The 21,378-nt window shown below is 27.1% G+C and overlaps 2 protein-coding genes across 2 annotated transcripts; one reads left to right on the top strand and one right to left on the bottom strand.

Annotated features, from left to right (window-relative positions):
* Positions 1-1,242: 1,242 nt before the first annotated feature.
* Positions 1,243-7,045, bottom strand: LOC107454089 (cytochrome c oxidase assembly factor 5). The gene is made up of 3 exons (XM_016071144.4): positions 6,776-7,045; positions 6,278-6,379; positions 1,243-1,414 (listed from the first exon to the last, which is right to left on the bottom strand). The coding sequence occupies exons 1-3, from the start codon at positions 6,881-6,883 to the stop codon at positions 1,373-1,375; spliced, it is 252 nt and encodes an 83-aa protein (XP_015926630.1). The 5' UTR covers positions 6,884-7,045; the 3' UTR covers positions 1,243-1,372.
* Positions 7,032-20,043, top strand: LOC107454088 (uncharacterized). Its single transcript, XM_016071143.4, has 5 exons — positions 7,032-7,341; positions 8,516-8,674; positions 14,171-14,300; positions 16,541-16,718; positions 18,409-20,043. The coding sequence occupies exons 1-5, from the start codon at positions 7,328-7,330 to the stop codon at positions 19,569-19,571; spliced, it is 1,644 nt and encodes a 547-aa protein (XP_015926629.2). The 5' UTR covers positions 7,032-7,327; the 3' UTR covers positions 19,572-20,043.
* Positions 20,044-21,378: the final 1,335 nt, after the last annotated feature.

Below are 21,378 nucleotides of genomic sequence, written 5' to 3'. Positions count from 1 at the left end.
AAGCAACATACTCAGATTTAACAGAGCATCATATGTTAAGACCCAGCACATGTTCCTAAGAAGCAAAGTGACTGTCAGGAGGTACGTCACCTGTGAACTGGTTGTTGGGCAATTCTAAATGCATAGTTGATGGGCACGTCTCAAACCGCCTTTTTATTCTTTCTATGTCAAAATGTCTTAGCAGATTTAATCAACATTGATAATATAAATGGTTTCTCAAAAGAATATCTTTATTAACAGTTCAGCACGGTTTATTAATACTGTAAAAATGTAGAAGAGATCAATGATAAATGAAAAGAGAAAACTTTTCTTCTTCCCCCCAACCAAAATAGTGGTTGGGTGGAAACCAGTTTCTAGAACTTAGCTGCTGTGCCTCTAAATATTGTTTTTTCCTTCATACACAGGGACCACACCAAACCTTGGGGGACTGGATTACATTATGCCTACGAAAGCTAGACTTCTTCCCTTATGTATATTCTTTGCCAACTATATGAGAACAGTCTACTTGCATTTCATTTTTTGCCACTGGGCATTTGAAGAGTCTCCATTGAACTAGGGCAAAAGGATTTTAGGATCTGCACCATGTTTAGGGCTGCTCAAGCATCCTGTATTAAATTTTACCTTAAATTTCTTATAAAATCCCTAGCACATCAAGTAAACTACCTTAAATTTTATTTTATGATGTCAATAACCTTAGACTAGATTTTTAGAGAACCTTTTGTGTTTTTTGAGATTTTGATCTAAATTTAGCTTTTTTAATCCATTTTGGGGGATTAATAACAAAGCTTAATTTTTTTTATTTCCAAAATTACAGAAACCTGCTAATACTTTAAATATATTATTGTTCATCCAAAGTAAAGTGGATTTTATATTGTATAGAAGACTATTATTGTTTTTTTTTTTACATAACAAAGAACAACCATAACTTAAGAAGTTGTAAAATTTAGGTGAACCATATTTTATGCATTTTATATAACAACAAAATTGAGAGTTAACATTTTAACAAATTCAGTCCTATGTTTTGGACAAACAAAGTCCATCATTAGAATAAGCAATAAAAATAAGGACAGGAATAGAAATAAATTGTATAACAAAATAATTTATCTATTACAAATAAACTATCCTGTAAAATGTTCAATAGATTTAACCACATTTGTGTTCAAATATTAAAACATCAGTTACTAGAATGAAATAAAATTAAATTTGCAACAGAAAGAAAAATTTATATTACTATGGACACAATTTGTTAAATCTAACTTTATTTCTTATTAACAATGTACAAATGAGAATTTCAAACAAAAAACTAACATGTTAATTTTATAAAAGATATTTACAGTTCTTTCTCAATGCTACTTGTATAAATTCTTCATTATTAATAACCTTTATGACCTCTAAATCTTGTTCTATTGTCTAGCTGAAAAAAGAATAAAATTGTTAAGATTATTATTGCAAGCTGCTTAGAATTGAGAACATAAAAAGTTAATAAAGAGAATATAAACTTGTTTTAAAATCTATAAATAGAACTCTGAGAATCTGTATATAATCAAACACTGTAAAACATGGATTTTTGTCATGCAGTTTTATTGATTTAACAACATACTTTTTTTTTAATATAACAGTTCCAATAAAATATTTTATTTCTTTTTAACTCTGATCAAATAAAATTTTATAATAAATATTTTCCAGATAAAACTAAATTTTAAGCTATTTATTAAGCTTTACTTATGCCATAATAACAATTTAAGTATAGTCATATCAAAACTCGTTATAGTAAAAGAAATAAATTTTCAAGATATTTTACAATAATTTTTGACAATAATGTTTGACAAGAACAACCAAAATAATCTTTTTGGCAAGGGCAACTGGAGTTAGAAGGAAAGGCAGACCCCGTCTGAGATGGGTGGATTGCCTCCAAAGAGACTTTACCACAATCAAGGTCAGAGACTGGAAAGCCGTGGCACGCAGAAGAAAGGACTGGTGCAGTCTTCTTGAGAAAGACCCACCCAGGACTGTCGAGCTACTGATGAAAATGTTTGAAAATAATTTTTTGCACCTTAAGAGTTTTGATTAAAATGTTTCAGAAACCATATTTTCTTTTATTCAAAAAATTAAGCTAAATTTCAATTACAATTCTAATTAAAAAAACATTACTTCTTTCAAATTAATTCAAGTTTTCCTGTTTTGTTTAGCTAAAGTACTTGTAAGTTAGAAGCCATTCACATTTCTACCTTTTATGTTCAGTTTAAATAAATGTAGATATGAAGGTTATTGCATATTTTTGATAGCAAATCCCAAAAGTTCAAAATTCATTTCAATGTCCGACAGTTTTAGTCTTAGAAGAGGCTCTAGAATTTATCTTTCATGTAAGTTGGAAGCGTTTTGCGAAAGATATTAATAATACAGGGCAATCTCCAGGAAAGACCACCTCTATGTAGCGACCACTTCCATAGACTTTTTTTCATTGACTTTGTGTAGAAGAAAACATTTAAGAGAGACCATTACAACCTCTCCCAAAAATCTGCACCAAATGTGAAAAAAGTCAATTAAGGAAATACGAAAAAATTATCAAAACAAAAAAATTAAGAAAACAAGTAGATTAGATTAAAATGCATTGAAAATATTTATGTGAGGCTCTTATTTAGAGAGCTCTTTTTGACGATACAACCTCATGTTGCAATCAGAGTGCACTAAAGACATGCTATTAGTGATACTGAAAGAAAACACAAATAATTAAGATCAAAAGGAAAAAACTTCTTTGAAAAAAACGTGCTAAAAAGCAGCAGAAATTTCAGAAAAAAGTATCAATACAAAACAAATGAAATAAAACAAAAATACGACCACCGAAGCCGACGTCTTCAGGGGGTACCGGCCCCGGTAGCCATTAAAAACAAAACCATTTCTATTTGAGGGAGAAGCAAAAGCTTAAAATATCTCCCTCAGTACCCCGATGGTTTTGTATAGAGGTCCAGGAAAAACAAGATACATTCAAAAGAATAAACAAATTACAAAAAGAAAATCAATAAAAATCATCAGAAAATTAAAAACTCACAGTCACAGGTCAAGAATCAACTTCAAAAGCGGAGGAAAAGAAAACACTAAAAACTGAAAAACAACGCCCCCTATAATAATGCGCAGTAAAAGTTTAAAAATGATATGAAAAGGTCAGGAGAAGGAGATACGTAGATAAATTAATAGAATGCTTAACTGGGGCTGCTCAGTTAAGACTAGAATTGCGCCCTGTTAAAAGAAAAAATATAAAAAAAACCTAAAAACCATCAATCATTTTTTTAATTAAAAAATTAACATTACAAAAATTAAAAGGAAAATCATTTTTACTCAAATTATTTAAAAAATTATCCACAGCTTCTCGAAAACTTTCAACATTATTACAAATTTTCTTGATCCTAACTAATTGCGAAAAAACAAGATTTTTGAATATTTTACTACACAAATTAGTTTTAAAGTTGCAGAAAAAAATAACATTAAAATTAAAGGCTTTTCTTTTATCAAACACACCAATTTTAATAAAATTGTTAACAATATCAATTTTAAAATCTAAATATTCAATATTAAAGCAATTTTCATTAGTTTTTTTCAGGACCAAATCACCAGGATAAATTGTATAAATAAAATTAAAATCGTCACAATTAAACAAAATCAAATCATCAATGTATCGGAAAGCATTAAGTACTTTATGTTCAAGAAATTTAGCCTCAAAAAAGTGCAAAAAAATGTTGGCAAAAGCCCCAGAAAAGGAATTGCCTTGTGGAATTCCAATAATTTGTTTATAAAAATCTAAACCATTAAAAAGAACATTCTCAAAAAGATTAAACTTGCATAAATCTAACCAGTTAAACCTATCAATTTTTTCATCAAATAAATACTTGTCATAAATACCTTCACAAATCTCAATAATTTTTTCATGTGGTATGCTGGTATACAAATTTTCAAAATCAAAAGTGTTAATGCTGGAAATATCATTACTTTTAATAAAATCCAAAACTTCAACATTACTTTCAATAATAATATTTTTCTCTTTTTTAATTTTAAGCAAAATAATTTTTAAAAAACAAAAAAACCTTTTACAAATATCAGAATTATAACTATTAGTACCACATGCTATAAACCTAAATTTAATTGGATTTTTATGAAATTTAACTATTGGAAATAAATATGGAAATGTAATCCTATTTAATTTAAATTTTAATTTTTTACTAAATGCAATAATTCTTTTTTCAATAACTTTTTTATCTTCTTTTAACTTTAAATAGGTATTATTTGCATTATATTCTCCAATAATCAATTTTTTAAAAAAATATTTACACATAATACAAAAATTATTTGAAGCTTTATCTACAACAGTAACAATGAATTTATCCTTAAGATTTTTAATTTTTCTAGATAAATCATAATCAATAAAAGTACCTTTAGGAAAAGAACTAAAACTGGTATTAAATAAATTAAATCTAACCCTTTTGTGATTAGCTATTAGTGATTTACTCTTAGAGTTAAAAGTTAAATTAGAAAAAAAGTTATTTTAGAAAAAAAACAAGTATCTCAAATATACTAATCTCTTCTCACCTTTTAAAGCTAACTAATTTTTATGATAAAAAATTAAATGCAATCTTAAACCAAAAAACATAATTGTTTATTTATTTAAAATAGCTTTATGATTCATAATTGGTAAATTTGTTTTTACACATAATTATATCAGTTGGGATGATTTTTTTAGGGGCTAAATTTTATTCATCAATCCGTCTTTTCATGAAGCCAAACAGAAGAGGGATTTCTGCACTAAGAAAATGACACTGACTAAAATTAAAATCGTTAAAGGAAAATCATGTATCTTCGATAAGTCAATAAAGTTAACCTCCAATAACGACCATTAAACTGTGGAACAGAGAATGGTCAACCTCTTAACGGAGCTCCCGTTATTAATTTTTCTCAAACATTAACTTTTAACGAAAGCAATTAAGAAAAATTCACCTCATAGCTAACTTAATGTTGATAATTTTTACATTAGGACCATATATTTAAGTATACAAATCAACACCCAGCAATGAAAAAACTTGGAAAAAGTGGAAATTTAATGACTGTAATTACATTAAATAATGTAATTACTGTAAAATCTTAATAAGAGTAATTATTCAATTCTAAATAACAGTAAAAGAAGAATACAAAAATGCTAAGAAAGAAATTAAAAATGTAATAATAGAACTAAATGAATCAAACACATTTAAAGTTTTTCAAATAGTACAATAATTATAGATTTTCAGGTTTAATTACTGTCCTCATTAAGTGTATTTCAGGTAGGGACAGCAAAAACTATTTTATTTCTTTTACTAAACTATCCTCAATACAATTTATAAAAGAAAATTATTATTTTTTGAATATATTATGAACTTTTTCAAGTGCTTGCAATTTCTTAGAAGAAAATGAAGGGGTTAGTAAAGTCATTCACAGATTAGATTAAGATGAAATTAAGCTTATTGAATATTGATCCTATAAGAAATAGTATTGTTCTGTAGAGAAGATTGTTCTTTGTAACCTGGAAGTTATATTTTTTTCAACTAGCATCATCTTTAGTGTTTTATTGGTACTTTTCTTGTTTGGGACAGTAATTACTCAAAAATTGGGGATATGTACATAATTTTTGGAGCAAAATATACAAATTATTCTAAAATAATGACAATTTATATTCAAGTTTACAGTCATATCATAGTAGAATAATGTATTTATCTCTATACTAAATTACTTAAAAAGTTTGGAAATGTGTCTTGGTGACAACGGGCAGCTGAACAGTGTGAAAGAGAAAAAAAAAACACCTTGAGACTTCACTAGCAGATATTAACACAATAAGTTGAATTTTGGAAATTTGAAGCTGTGAATGTGGTTTATAGCTTGGAGTTTATAATGCACACTGAAAAAGGTAGCACTTGACATTGTGATGAATATTTAATTCTTGAACACATTGGTGACAAATATTTAATTATTTATACATTAAAAAAAATGTCAGCCAAGTATGTAAGTTTTTGAGAAAATTTAAAAGCAAGAAGAGGGAAATTTAAACACATGATAGATAAAATGCAAATTAATGTTTTCATATTAGTAAAAGTGTAGTATATATATATTATATATATATACACTTTTATTATTTTGTTATCTGTATCCATAAATTATTTAAAATTTCACCGTCTCCATAAATATGACACTTCCACTTCTTATTTTATTTCAGGCATCTCAATAGTAATAAAGTTACAAATAATAAAATAATTACCAAAGATCTTCTGCATTCAAAATATAAATTCCTTAAAGCATGACATTCTTGTGGTACTGAATGGTGATATGACATCAAGCATTCCTTGGGAGTCTTCTTTTCCTTAATAATACGAAACATAAGCTTTCATTTCCTTTATCTTTTTAAGATTGCATTAGTTTGTTATACAAAGTGTAACAAACAAAATGTAATTATATTTACAGAAATAGTTCACAATAATGTTAAATTAAATATAAAGAAACAAATAAAAATTTATTTATAATTTTATTCAAAAATCAAAGGGAAACTCCCCTTAAATGATTTAAAATGCTTAATTAAATAATATATACTTTCTTTTTTAAATCATAAAATAATTAACATAAAATATAAAAATAACTTATTCGCGGGCATATGTTAAAATTTTACATGAATTGAGTATATAGTTAATAATTAGAAACATCAGTGAAGAGTCGATTGTCTTCCCAACAATTTTTAAGAGATTTACATTTAAATACTTACTATTTTAACACAATCCGTAGCTTTTAGACACTGGATTAAATCCTGTTTAACGCCTGAACAAGGCTTATTATCCTTTTTTACAACATCATCTACATCATATACTGGCATTATTTAAGTATAAATTATAAAAATTAAGATATATATATTAACTTTAAATTCTTAGGAAATAAAACTTTAAATAAGCTAAAGATAATAGTTTGTTTATTTAAGTAGTTTTTCGCTACCTATTTCTGTTACGATTAAGATCACTGTCTAGAGAATGTTCCTAAAGAAGATAAAATTTAACGATGTAATCAGTACCTGAGCTTTTGTAGACTCACAGTACTGGTTCTGGTTGAACGTAGTGCATTTTTTCAGCTTTAACTAGAGCAATTCTGTAATTTTACTAATTATTTATGTAAAAAAACTGAATAAACTCGACAAATAGAGTGTTACAGATCAAAAATGTCAACGGGAAGATTTCTATTTGTGTAAAAGCTTACTCGTTGTGTAAAAGCCAGAGGTATAAACAAACACCATAGAGGATTGTTTTTTCTTGAAAAATAAATCAAAATGAATCCTCTGACGTAAGTAAAAAATACAATCTGTAATCTATGTTCTACACATGTTAAAAATTTATTCAGATATTGTATTTACTTATAACATTTAATTACTTATAACGGATTCATTGATCTGGTCTGACCCCGTCAGACCAGATGGGAATTAGCAACAACAACATTTAATTAATATGTCAATCAGTGTGTTTATCAATGATCTGAATAAAATCTCAGGCCTTTCAGATCCCTACAATCAAATATTAAGAATATCGTCTTGCCCAATTTTCAAACATTTCTTTTTTATTGAAATTTTCTATTCTTATAATGTGCTGACAACAACAACTCAGTTAATATATGAATGCAACTATAGTTAAATAAAACCGCGATTTAGTAAGGATGAATGATTGTTTAAAAAATAACTTGATTAAAGACAATAAAATCTAAAATGTCTTATGCAATAAAATTAATATTATTTACAAGGTACATCGGGGGAATCAGAATAAGGCACACCAAAATATTATTGAACTTTACTTCAGTGCAAAATAAAACCTGAATTTTGTGTTTACAAATTATGAAATAAAACCAAAACTTATATAGGCCTACCAAACCAAAACTTATAAAACCTACTACTTATTAGTTTCTAACAACTTAAACAGCTTTTATGTATATAAACTTAAAACTACGTACCAGGAAAAACAAATGTTAAATTGGTTAAAAAATTGTTATTATCCCGTTCAAAACTGATATTTACTCTTAATTCAAGGCAGTCTTTGGCAGGAAAATTGAAATGTAGAACACAGCAATAATTCTGATTGCTTTTTTTTTGTATGATTTTTAGTCTCAGATTTGTCATTAAATAAACAAGTATTACCAGTGGTTCTAATTGAACTTAAAGACGAAACTGCAAAAATTACCCTGGAAGCATTCGTCTCTCTAGAGGGTCTATTCTAGCATTCTAAACACAAATTTCAATGTGAAAAAAAGCCATTTCTTTACTTTCTTTCCTTGTTAATTTTAGATAGATATATATAAAAACGTTTTACTCTGAAAAATAGTATATATTTCATGTTATATATATTTTATGTAAAAACATTTTCTATCTTAATGTATTCTGTGCTATAAATGAGGTGAAAGCTTTGTGCTTTATTTATTTTATATTTATTTTGCATAAGTTTTGTTTGCATTTATTTTTAAATATTTTTAGAAATGTGAAGAATATAACTAAGCTGAATGAAATTGAACTATCAAAAGGGACAACTGACAAAAAATCATGGCACGACATCTATAAAGACAGTGCTTGGATTTTTATAGGAGGCTTAGCATATGGATTGACTGAGGGAGATGTTTTAGCTGTATTTTCTCAGTATGTATTTTAGATATTTATTTTTTCGTTTGTAAAAGTAACAGCTAATTGGTTAATATTATATATACTTTAGTTTTAATGTAATATCCATTTTTACCTTTATTTTCTTATTTTAATTTAAAATTCATTAATTCTATTTGGGTATATGTTAAAGGTATGTTGTAACCTGAAGTACAGTCGGCAAAAAAAAAAAGATATCACCCTGAATAATTTTCGTTCTAATGATCGGATTTTCACGAACTAAGTGTTAATCTTAATGGTTCCTGGGGGTGACCTCAAATATGCTAATTAATTAGTGCTAACTATTAATTAAGTTACGAAATCAGACACAAAAACGTACTTTCTCTGAATAAACATATATTTTTTCTTACATATTTGGATTCTTAACCTTCAAAATATAGGGGGTAGCCGCAATCTGGGAAATATGGTCCCCATAGTTTGGTCAGGAGAGCAATTCAAAGTTTGTACCCCTTAATGTTAATTTCACTTTTTACTTTTTTAGTCATATTTTAAAAACTAATAAAGCAATTCGAAGAAAATTTCACCCAGTCATAAAACTCATTTACCCAAAGATAATTTCACGAAAAAAATAATTTTTAATAATTGTTAATTATTTTTTATTATTTAATTAAATTAAGGATGAAAAATTTTTGAATTATAAGGTATGAATTTTTTTATACCATATTAATCTACATATTTTTCAATTGAAAAATCTAAAGTTTCAACTGTTTTTATTTATTAGAAGCTGAGAAAAATTAAAATTAATTATTTTTAAAAAAATAATTTGGCGACAATGAAGAAATGATTAAATGGAGCGATTAATATTAAAATGTGATAAACTTGCGAGGAACTTGACTTCGCGCGCTTAACATAAAATTTCATTCATATTTTTTTCGCTAATAATCGTTTGCTTATCTTTTCATTTTTATTTTTTTAAGCTATAAAATACGATGTTTCTTCTTTAGTCGTCTAAAATTCTATTTGCAATTTAGTAAAGAAATTTGAATAAAACATTTTATTGAATAAAATACATTTTATTCAGAGAATGTGGAGTTCTATAAAAGCATGCTTCTGATAGAATATGATTATACAACAGATTGTGCTTCTTTAATGTGATTTTTTTTTCTCAATAACTGATAAAATTTCAATAATATACATACGAATGAATAAATTTGGAATAAAATATTCATAAATTTCTTGAATATATATTTTATAAATATTAATAAAAATACGCAGTCAACATTTTTAAGCATCTCTCACAACATCGCAAATTTCTCAAAATCTTATAGGGTAAACTAACCAGTGAAGGAATACTTAAGCTTAGCTTGTCTTTAAAAAAAAATCATAAAAATTTCAAAATTTGTAATTTTAGCTAAATGACGTATTTGTTATTAAATGCATGTCAACATATTTGTTATTAAATGCAAATTATGTAAAAAAAATTTAGATAACTTACATAATATTGTTTTAAGCTTTTGGTGGTTTAAATAATAAGTAGTAAGATAACCAAGTGAAGGAACAGTTCTTAAATTGAATAAACACTAAATTTTCCAGTGAATGAACACTTAATTTTGAGAATGTTTGATGCTCGTTAGGAATCCTTAGGCCACACAGATATCTGTCGCCCTGTAGATGCCTGAATTGACTGATGTTAACACAGGCGGGCATTAGGAAAAAAAAAATCTTTTAAGTTTTCGTGCCCCCATTTCAGTATCTTAAGGGCCTTACGAGCTCTGTTTAAAAAGAGAGTATCATACCAGATATATATATATATATATATATATATGTAACATAAAAAGCTTCAATTAATCTTTTTATGTTAGTTTCTTTGCTATAAAACTTCATCCTAATTAATTATTCTAAACGAAATACTTTCTCACACTTTTAAAAACCACATCCTGTTCTTAAATCTGTTTTTGGCTCAAGTATGCATTTAATTAAGAGCAGGACATTTTTCCCTTTGCTCTTGTGTGGGAAACGTTCGATCTATTTCATAAACCAATAGCAACTACTAAGAGTTCCCTCTTTCCCTAAATTAAGACATATTACGGATTTTACTTTGCAAGATTTTCTCTAACATATAACCAAGGAGCGCAACTTTTCATGTGCACTTTCACTCATTCTCATGACTGCTCTTGTCTAATAATTAATAAATAAATTTTGTACCCTCCTTCCCGACCTATGACCTGTTTTAATCCTTCCACTCGGCAACGACGTTATATATATATATATATATATATATATATATATATATATATATATATATATATATATATATCTGATATATATATAACAAAAATAATCATAGTAGCAGTATTTGGTGGTAAATGTAGCTTATCGTAATTGAAGAATATGCTGTGCGACATTTTATGGTGAATTTGCGAACGTAAGTTTCAGAATGTATCGAAACATGTGGATGCTATTTGCTAATCATCTTTATCCAAAGAAAACCATGTAACGTAAATATCTAGCAAAATGAAGCAATTTTTTAAACAATGAATCATACAATATGCAACATAATATTTCTATATCTTATTCTTAAACATAACATATTTCAATGTTTTTAAAATGCCACTAAACATTCAGCAATTCATTGAGTTATAGAAAAAAGAAATCGTAAATTACAGAAAACCTTGTGAATGTGCATTAGAATTACTATACAATCTACATTTTATTTTTCATGCACTTTTTTTTCCTTCAAACTTTCATGCCTAGAAGACTCGATTAAAGCTGTAAAAATCATTATCCCTAAAATTTTGTATATAGCTATTATAAGTTATGTTAATTTGATTTTAGTATGAAATCCTCGAATAAACATAGCAAAAATAGCATAATCTAAATAATATCAGATAAAAAGTTCATGTATTTAAATTCTGAAAACTTATAAATCGATTCAAATTTTCTTTTCAAAAGAGATTAAAATAATTTTTAATTTTATTTATTTATTTATTTATTTTTGCTTTTTGGACATAAATGAACTTAAAAATTGTCTATTGCCTAGAAACTTCGAGGTGTTTTCTATTAACTATTAATTAAACCTCTCAGAGCAATCACAAAACATTATTTCAACTTTTTTACAGTCAGAAATTGGTTGCCTAGCAACCTAGTAAAATTAAGCGTTTCTCTTTTGAATCAGTCAAGGGTTATCTTAAAATATTTATTTGCGCAGGCGACTTTTTTTGGCGGTTTTCTGGACTATCGCCAAATATATAAACCTTTATTGCAACCCAATTTACGACCCAATTGTTTTAAAATTTTGTCTACCCCCCCTAATTCAAGTGTCTAGATTCCAAATATGTAAAAAAAAATATATGTTTATTCAGAGAAAGTACGTTTTTGTGTCTGATTTCGTAACTTAATTAATAGTTAGCACTAATTAATTAGCATATTTGAGGTCACCCCCAGGAACCATTAAGATTGACACTTAGTTCGTGAAAATCGGATCATTAGAACGAAAGTTATTCAGGGTGATATCTTTTTTTTTTTGCGGACTGTACATATATTTAAGGTTACCTTAGCCTTAAGTATTATAGCCAAGTACAGGAATTTAAGGTTACAAATTTCGTTATGAAATGTTTAAAAAAGCTTTGATTTAATGGACAATTGAATTCATTAACCCTTTATGTCACTGTGTTGCATATCTAAAACAAATACAAAAAGTATTTTAGCAAGAGAGATTTGACGATTTCGTTGATTATTTTAATCCTGTAACATTATTCTTAACACAATAATTGTTCAACTTTTTTCTACTACATGGAGATACTGATGTGAGTTTTAGAATTCAAGTTCAGTTTGTTGCTTACAAAGTTGCTCATGTTTGTTTCAGAAATATTACTCAAATTGTATTTTATGTGTATTGAATATGAACTCAAGTGTATTGAATTGCAATTTTGGAATATTTGAAACTTCATTTATTTAGAAAGTTGCAGAAATGCAACAAGCCATTTTTTCAATATTTTTTTTAATTTTATAATATACATTTTTTCATATGCTCAAAAAAGATGTATTCTAATGTATTAGCAAATTTTTTTTAAGAATCAGAATTGTTGAAATACTTCAATGTTAAGCATTTATAATGTAATGGTATTTTCTTTTTGTCTTAAAAGCTATGTATTTTTTAACTGCTTTATGACTGACTTTTACTTTAGTTTTATTTTTCTGTTTCTCGATCTTATGCTATCTCCTGATTTAAAAAATATTTAAATTAGGGAGTCATTACATTTTTGATGTTTCTCACATTGTCATTATTTTTTAGTTTTCCAATTTTAATTCCTAACCTTAACCTTTGATTGTTAACTGTTATGCTATTCTTTTATTTTGTTACAACATTATTACAGTAAAACTAGGATTTAACCTCAGCCATAAATAACGATTTTCTGCTTTTAGTATGCTTGGTTCCATTCTATATCCATAATGTAAAAAAATACTGGCATTTAGAGCATCAACTAATACTATAACCTTGGAATACTGAAGTTCCAGAAAAAGATCGGAAAACTTACATGTTTAAAAGAAAGTTAGTTTTAGATCAGTTTTGACTGAGAATAATACTGACAGCATTTCAGAACAGAATGCTGATCCAGATAACAACTTTATGGGGTATTCACAATCATAAGTCAATAATGATAATAATGTGATGACTTGTGAATCAGAGGCAATGTCAATAGATGAAATTATGAAATCTGGTACTGATAAAGAAGACTGTGAATTTTCAGATTCACCACCATCATTTCATGAAGCAACACTTTCGTTGTCTTCTTGAAGTTAAAAAAAGAGTAAATAAACATAAATGTAAGGTTTTTTCATTAAAATAATAAAATTTTGTCTTTACTAAAAAAATTACATTGAAGTTTCTAATTGTGCTTAGGTATTTAACAGAATATTCTTAAATTTGTACACATTTAATCTTTAGTTTTCATGGGAATTTTCATGTCCCAAATATAGTATCATTCCCTTATTTATGAAGTTTAATCGAGGTTCTACTGTAATTGCAGATATTCATGAGACACTCTTCAATCACAATCTTATAAAGCTATAAGGACTTTTATTTTTTTCAGGAGGAAAATAAAAACTTCAATTCTGTAATAAGTGATGCATGTTATAAAAATAAATGAAAGTTGGTACCGTTTTTTTTCAAGATTTAAACATTTTTCTTTAAATTGAGGGAAAATATTTTTGTCTTTTTACATCTTTCTGTTGTTAAAATGTGTCTAGTAAATATGTTTTAAGTAGTAAATGATCTATGAACATAATCAATATTACTCAACAATTTTTATTATTAAATATTATATGTAATTTTTATTTTTGTATTTGATAAAGCTAGGTAAAAGAATTTTTCTTTTATGTTTTTTTTCTCCAATTATATAAAAAGAAAGGGGAAAATTAACTTTTACCTTTTTCACTTTACCTTTTTTTTCTTATGACCATTAGCAATTCTATTATTTACTCACTAATTAATGACATCACATCTTTATTCTAATAATGTATTTGTTTTCTCAGGTATGGCGAAATTGTAAATATCAACCTTGTTCGAGATAAGAAAACTGGAAAAATTAAGGGCTTTTGCTTTCTTTGTTATGCAAATCAAAAGAGTACAGTTTTGGCCGTGGATAACTTTAATGGCATCAAAGTTAGTATTAATTTCATTATGAACTTTTATCTTGTTTTATTCAAAATAATAAAAGAAATAATAATCAAAATAAAAATGCCGATACTTTTTAAATATTTTGTGTTAAATACTAATTACAATTTTAAACTGTTTCTTATAACTCATTTATCAACTCAAAGAAGAAATTTAAGCTGTTCAAATGTTGCCATATGCTATAAAATATTTTAATAGATCAAACAGAGCAGTGAACTAGCATTAGAAGTCTGAGGGGAGATCTTAATTATCAAAAAGATGCCTTTCGTATTTCTAGAAATTTTAATTTTTGACAAATTCTATGTTTTATATTTCTTATATAATCAGCTTTCAACTATGGTTAGATCAAAAACTAAATTTACACCTGCTACAGTGAGAGAATACATTTTTATGTTTTGTTCCATTTCTGAGTACTTCGAGTACAAAAGTACTTTAAGAGTTTCAATGAATTTTGATTTAAATTCTTATAATTCTTAAAGCATTGAAATTTGACTCTTAAAGCATGAAAATTAACTTGTAACTCTTAAAGTACTTTTCAATGCTTTAAGAATTATAAGAATTTAAATCTAATTCATTGAAACTCTTAAAGTACTTTTGTAAAAACAGCAGATTCATTCTTTAAACAAATGTTCATTATATTGTTAATTAAAGTCAGAGTTAAAATCTCTATTTAAAGTAACACAATATTTAGAATTGAAAATATTTAATATATTTACAATAGAGTGAGTAGACTATGATAGAGTGAGTAAATTATATTAGAGTAAGTAGATGATAATAGAGTGAGTAGATGATAATAGAGTGAGTAGATTATAATGAAGTGAGTAGATTATTGTAGATTAATATGTAATAGCATTACAATGAATTTTTATAACTCTTAAAGAGTTATAAAGCTGTAAAACATTTTTGTAAAGCCAGTGGATTCATTTTTTTCCCAGACAAATAATCTTTTGATTTTTAATTGATATCAAAGAGTTAAAATCTTTATTTAAAGTAACACAATATTTTGATTTTAATTTCAATGCATTACTATGATTTAATTTTTCAATAAGTTGTTAAATTTATTTTCTTTTTGCCTATTTTATAACTGTGTTTTTTTTAAAAATATTTTTTATATGTAGTTGAATTGACATTTAGATTAAATTAGTGTTTTTTTTTTCTTTCTGAAATACAGTATAAATATTAAATACTTTTTATAATATTTTTTGACTGAGTTTCTATTTCTTATATTTTTTGTATTCAAGAATTAGAGGTTCCTAAAATTACTTATTTAACCTGTCATTGTGTAATCAGATCTTCAATTTTTATATTTTATATAAAATCAAGTTTATTTAATTAATATGTCTTTAATTAATTTATTAATGAAACTGTAAATGTCATTAATATTTTAAAAATGTTAAAAAGTCACTTTTTTATTAGTGTATAGGTTTCTTGATATAGCTATTTTGGTGCAGTTTGCAACACAACCGGCATTCAAAACAAAATGACTGAAAACATCTCTCTTAAAAAAGTTTTAAAAAGTTTTTTTTAATTTTATTAGTTTATAGTTGTTTTTTTGATGTAGCTATTTTGATGCAATTCGCATCCTAACTGGCATTTCAAAATAAAATGAGTAAAAATATTCTTTTGAAACATAGAAAATCTAAAATAAATTTGTTAAGAGTTTGACGATGATGCGAGAGATAGCGACCTTAGCAGACTCCTTACAATTTACAAAAGTTAAGAGTATTAAAAAATTATGAAAACCTTCATTATTTGTTAATTTTGAAAATCTTGCTATTTCTTTTAACCCTGAAACCAAGGAGAAGCCTCCAACCTTCTGGGAGCAAGTTCAAATCACAAGGGATGGAACAAAAGGCACCTTGATATGCAGGAAAGGATCTCATTATTTAAGATTAATTGAAAATAGACTTTATCAAAAGTCAAACCAATCATAACCTACCAATGAAAATTTAAAAGAATGTTACAAAATTATGACAACCATATATTGATTACAATTTTTCATGCTATTTTGTTGGCAGTTAAAGAACGAAAGTCTAAAAGTGAAATTTGGTATGCATTTTTCTATGACTACATTGAATAATAAGCTAAATGTTTTTATTGTTATTGAGAAAATGATTGAAGAATTAAATACAAAAATTTAACAATTAAATGAAATTAAAAACCTATGAGGTATCTAATATTCTTAATGGCATGGCAATTAGTTTAACTTGTCATATTTTTCTTTTTAGCTACTCAACAGAACAATAAGAGTTGACCATGTTTCAAATTACAAGCCACCTAAAGATAATGAGCATGATGATGAATTAACAAAACAACTGAAGTCAGAGGGCTGTGCGCCAAAGCTTATAAAACACGAAACTTCACCTGTTCCAGTGGCATCTTCAAAAAAGAAAAAATCTAAAAAGGGTATGCATAATTATTGTTGATTGATGACAAACGTGTTTATTCTTTTGCACACATGATCAGATGACTGATAAAGTTTTTAAACATTATCTTTTTCATTAATGTCTCTCAATAAAGCAAAGTTATGATACATTAAAAGGAAATTATCATTCATTCAATCTAATTTAATTTGCTGTTTCTTTGGCATTTCCTGTAGAACGTTTTTTTTTTTAAAAAATTTTTTTCATACAAAATTTAATGTCTATATCTTTCAAAGTTATTATAATAATTTTTAAAATTTATCTTGCAGTCTGTTTTCCCTAAAAACTAGAGCCTTCAATATCTGTTTCCATTACGGAAATGTGGATAACTACAAATCTTTATGTTTTGAAGTTTTATTGTTATATCGATGTATTAAATAGAAAATATTAATTAAATGTTTTATTATTGCTTTCATAAACTTTTGTCCTTAGTACTTTGCTAGTTTTGATTAAACTTGTATGTATGCCTGGATTGTGATAGCTGTAGAACAATCATAGTTCTATTGGGAAAAAAATCTTTTCCAGATTTTTAGTTATTTTCAATAGATCTATGATGATTCCATAGTTTTTTGCAGATGTTGCTACTAGATAAAGTCACTGGTCACCTTTGTTTATTGTAAATTTTTCTTTAAAAAAATTTCTATAAATGTTTCACAGGTCAAATTCTGTTTTAATACATCATCAATTCATAAAGATACACTGTAATTTAAAATATAATTTGTATAAATAAAATGTGTTAGTCAAAAAAAGTATTTCACTGCTTTTAGAAAAATAAAACTTTTTCTTCTTCTTGGCACTACAGGCCAGGGTCATCCCAAGGAGTTTGCCAAGATACTTTATATGTTTTGATTTGATCTTTTTTTTATGTCTGGTTGATTTTATAGATTTCATGATTATAAATAATTCACTAGACATTATATATTAAGTAAAGAATTCAAAATTTTAAAGCAATTAAAAATAATACTTCCAATGGAAAAACACGCTTAGCAGTGAATCCAAAAGGAATTGAAACGATTGAGACTATGAAAAAAATTGGATAAATATGACAACCAAAGCTGACGTCTTCTAAGGTTGTACCAGCTCCGGAAGTCATAAAAGCAAAACCTTTTCGATTGAGAGAGCAAGACAAAGGTCTAAAATTGCCCTCTCTATACCCCTAATACTTGATATTATTTTCTTGGATAACACTAAAAATTTTGTGTAGTATTTTTCTTTCCTTATAATTATTAAAAATGGAAATCATAAGATGAAAAACATAAGAAATAGTAAAATTACCCGATCAAATTGAACTCATTACCTAAAAATTATAAATGTAGTGAGGAAAATAAAAACTTGATGATTTTGTGTTGTAAATCAATTGCTGAACAAAAACGTATTTCATGCCTTAGCTTCTAAGTATTGCAATCAAAACATTTTATTTTACAAATACGTAATTTTTTTAAATATATTACTTCCTGTGTCATATTAGTGCAGAAATAATTAAAAAAGTTGTCTTTTAAATAACTTCATTTTTAAGATTTGAATATCTTGATTTTTTAAAAATAAAATAAAATAAATTTGTTCTGAATTAACAAAAATGTGTTTATTGGTTTGCTAAGACAATTTAGATGTACTGTATCAAACATTTGTGTTAAAGAAGTTAAAATGAATTTTAATAATTCTTAATTTTGCAGAGAAAAAGAAGCATAAGAAAGATAAAAAGGAGGCAGGTGTAAAATCCCTTCACAAAAAACCAAAAATTAAAAAAGAGAAGCATGATCCGGGATATGATAAATATGAGTTGCCTCAAATCAGTTCTAAGCAATCTAGTAAATCAAAAAAAAGTAGAACTAGTGATAGTGAATCGTCTACTTCTGGAGAATCTTCTGATGAAAGCTTTGTGAATGAAAAGAGTCAGTCTAGAGAAAAAGGTTATGAAAGAAATATTGAAAAATTACATAGCAGAACTCTAGCCAGTGACTTTACTGTACACAATAAAGATGCTGGTGATAAATATAGCTCCAGCCGAAAACGTAATTTGAGAGAATCAGAAAGTGACTCTGATGATAATTATGTGAAGCAGAAAAAATCTAAGGCATCCCATAACAAAGATGAAAACAGACTTTCCTCTGATGTTCAATATAATAAGCACAGATCTCAGCATCGGCACAAGTCTGACTCTTCCGCCTGTTCATCTCCAGATGATGGTAGAAGGACAAATGTTCGAAAAGCCTCAAGCTATGAACGACATGACACTTCTCATTCTAACTCCTCCAGGAATACATACATGTCTGAAAATAGAATAAAAGGTGCTGTACGCCTGCGTCATGATAGCTCCAATAGTGAAGATGCTCATCAGTCCAACTCTCGATCAAGAGAAAATAACACCAAGAATCAAGACTCACTTTCGAGAGATCGATCTAGAGAGATAGACACCACAAAATATTCTAGACATGAGAACTCTCAGTATCAAGATTATGGTCAAAGAGATACAAGAAGTGATCGAGAGTATAATGGTGACCGCAGTAGTACTTATAATCGAGGTGATCGCAGAAATACTGATGTTGCAGATCATAGTAGGAATAATTATCCAGCAGATCGCTGGAGTAATGATTCTAAAAATAACCGTATGCATTATGATGAGCAAAATAATCCCAGAAAACGTATTGATCAAAAAGATCGCAAGAGTTATGAGTATAAAAACGATAGTGAAAATTCTAACAGAGACTCGTCTAAGTATTCGAGAAGTGTCCGAAATATTAAGTCTTCCTCGACTGAAAGAGAGGACAAACATTATTCCAAACATAGAGATAGAGATGATTATAGAAAAGATTCATATGATAAAAAGAAGAGATAATTTTTTTATTGTTGTATTATATTGTTTTTTAATTAAATAACAGAACATATTTATAAAAGTGTTTTTACTGTGAACGAAAAATTTATATTTTCTTTTGTATGAGGCATCCAAACCAGGACCGAGGAGTTGAGTTAAAGAAAAGTACCATGGCCGTGGTGCTGATTGATTAATTGAAAGTTAGATTTATAGATTAAAGGAAGATAAAGAGTCTTAAAAGTTATCTTGACAAATATTTACAACTCTCTATATCTTGAAAACTTTGCTATGTCAAAAAAATATTTTTCTCCTTGGCATTATATATCCACCTAATGTTAATTTTAATTCCTATGTCGAAGGGTTTCTTCTCAAAACCTCGTTTTGTCGAATTTTTTTCGAAAAAATCTTAATGTAATTCCATTGTAAGTCAATTCTTTTCCATTCAATGCATAATTATTTTTGGCTTACTTTTAAAAATAAAACTATAATTGTTGTATTTAGACTTATAGTCAATTATTATTACATACATATTGATTAGTAATTATTCTTATGTTTCATGACTCTGCTTCTTAGAGTAATATTTTAGAATATATTTTTCTAATTTTTAGAACAAGTAGTTCTGAACTTGTAACAAAAACTCGCTGTCTCGAATTTTTTTAGCGTCCCTTCGACTTCGAGATATCGAGAGTATACTGTATTACAATGTCAATAAAATTGTAACTCAAATGATTATTATGACAATTATTTAAATTATAACATCACAGAATTACTTTTAACATTTATATTAACATACAGAATTTCTACTTACTACAAAATTAGTTATGTTATAATATAAAATGTAAATGAAGAAATATATTTTTCATTTCATTTTGACTTTCATTTAGTAAAAGAGCAACAGTCAGTGTGGGGATGTGGTCTAGAAAAGTTCTGGAATCGGAATTAAATACTTAAGCTACTCACTCCACAGTTCTGAGATGAATGTAGCTCAAAAGTTAAATTTTGAATAAAATAATTTCTTTTTAATTTAATACTCAAGTTTGTATTTAATTGTAAATTTTGTATTGTACAATATAACTGATGAAGGAAAATACTTTGTTTACTTTTTCTGGTATTATTTTGATGAAATATCAGGCATAGTTTGGCATAATTCTGAACTCATACTCACTCTTGTCTTTTGATGAAGGCATAGTTTGGCATAACTCAGTTTTATAGAACCTAACATCCTTCTTCGAGGCTGGAGTAATTGACAGCTTGTTGACAGAAACCTTTTGACTTTTAAAACCTCAGGAAAATTTGTGAAAAAGTTACGAAATCAGACGCACAAACGTACTTTCTCTGAATAAGCATACCTTATTTTCAACGGATTCGGGTTTCTGACCCCCAAGATATAGGGGGTAGTTGCAACGACGGAATATGGTCCCAATAGTTTGATTAGAGAGTGCTCCAGAGTTTAAACCCCTTAATTTTAATTTTACTTATTGCGTAATTTGCTATATCTCGATAACTATTTAACCCCTTCCTTCTCGCTCCCTTGAAAATGACGGGGTGAGGTTTCGCCCTCTATTTTTCGCTCCCGTGATATTTCCAAGCTGGAGTGTAGTGCTAATGCGCCAATAAGAATTAAACTAATTCATTTCTTTTGCCCGGAAAACATTTTATTTTTCATTTTATACACCAGATGGCAGTACCAGGATATTTTTAAGGTAATTGTAGACAGATAGTTTATTTTAAGCTAGATGTAAGCACTAATCAATTTTCAGGGATAAGAAAAATAGGCACTTTTATGACCGTTTTCTTGAAAATTAACCGATCGTTAAGGGGTTAAGTGAAT

Source organism: Parasteatoda tepidariorum, chromosome 6, assembly GCF_982258835.1.
Source record: "Parasteatoda tepidariorum strain Cologne lab strain chromosome 6, Ptep-v5.0, whole genome shotgun sequence".
Lineage (NCBI taxonomy): Eukaryota > Metazoa > Arthropoda > Arachnida > Araneae > Theridiidae > Parasteatoda > Parasteatoda tepidariorum.
The sequence above is the reverse complement of the archived record's forward strand: the minus strand, read 5'-3'. Positions and strand labels throughout refer to the sequence as shown.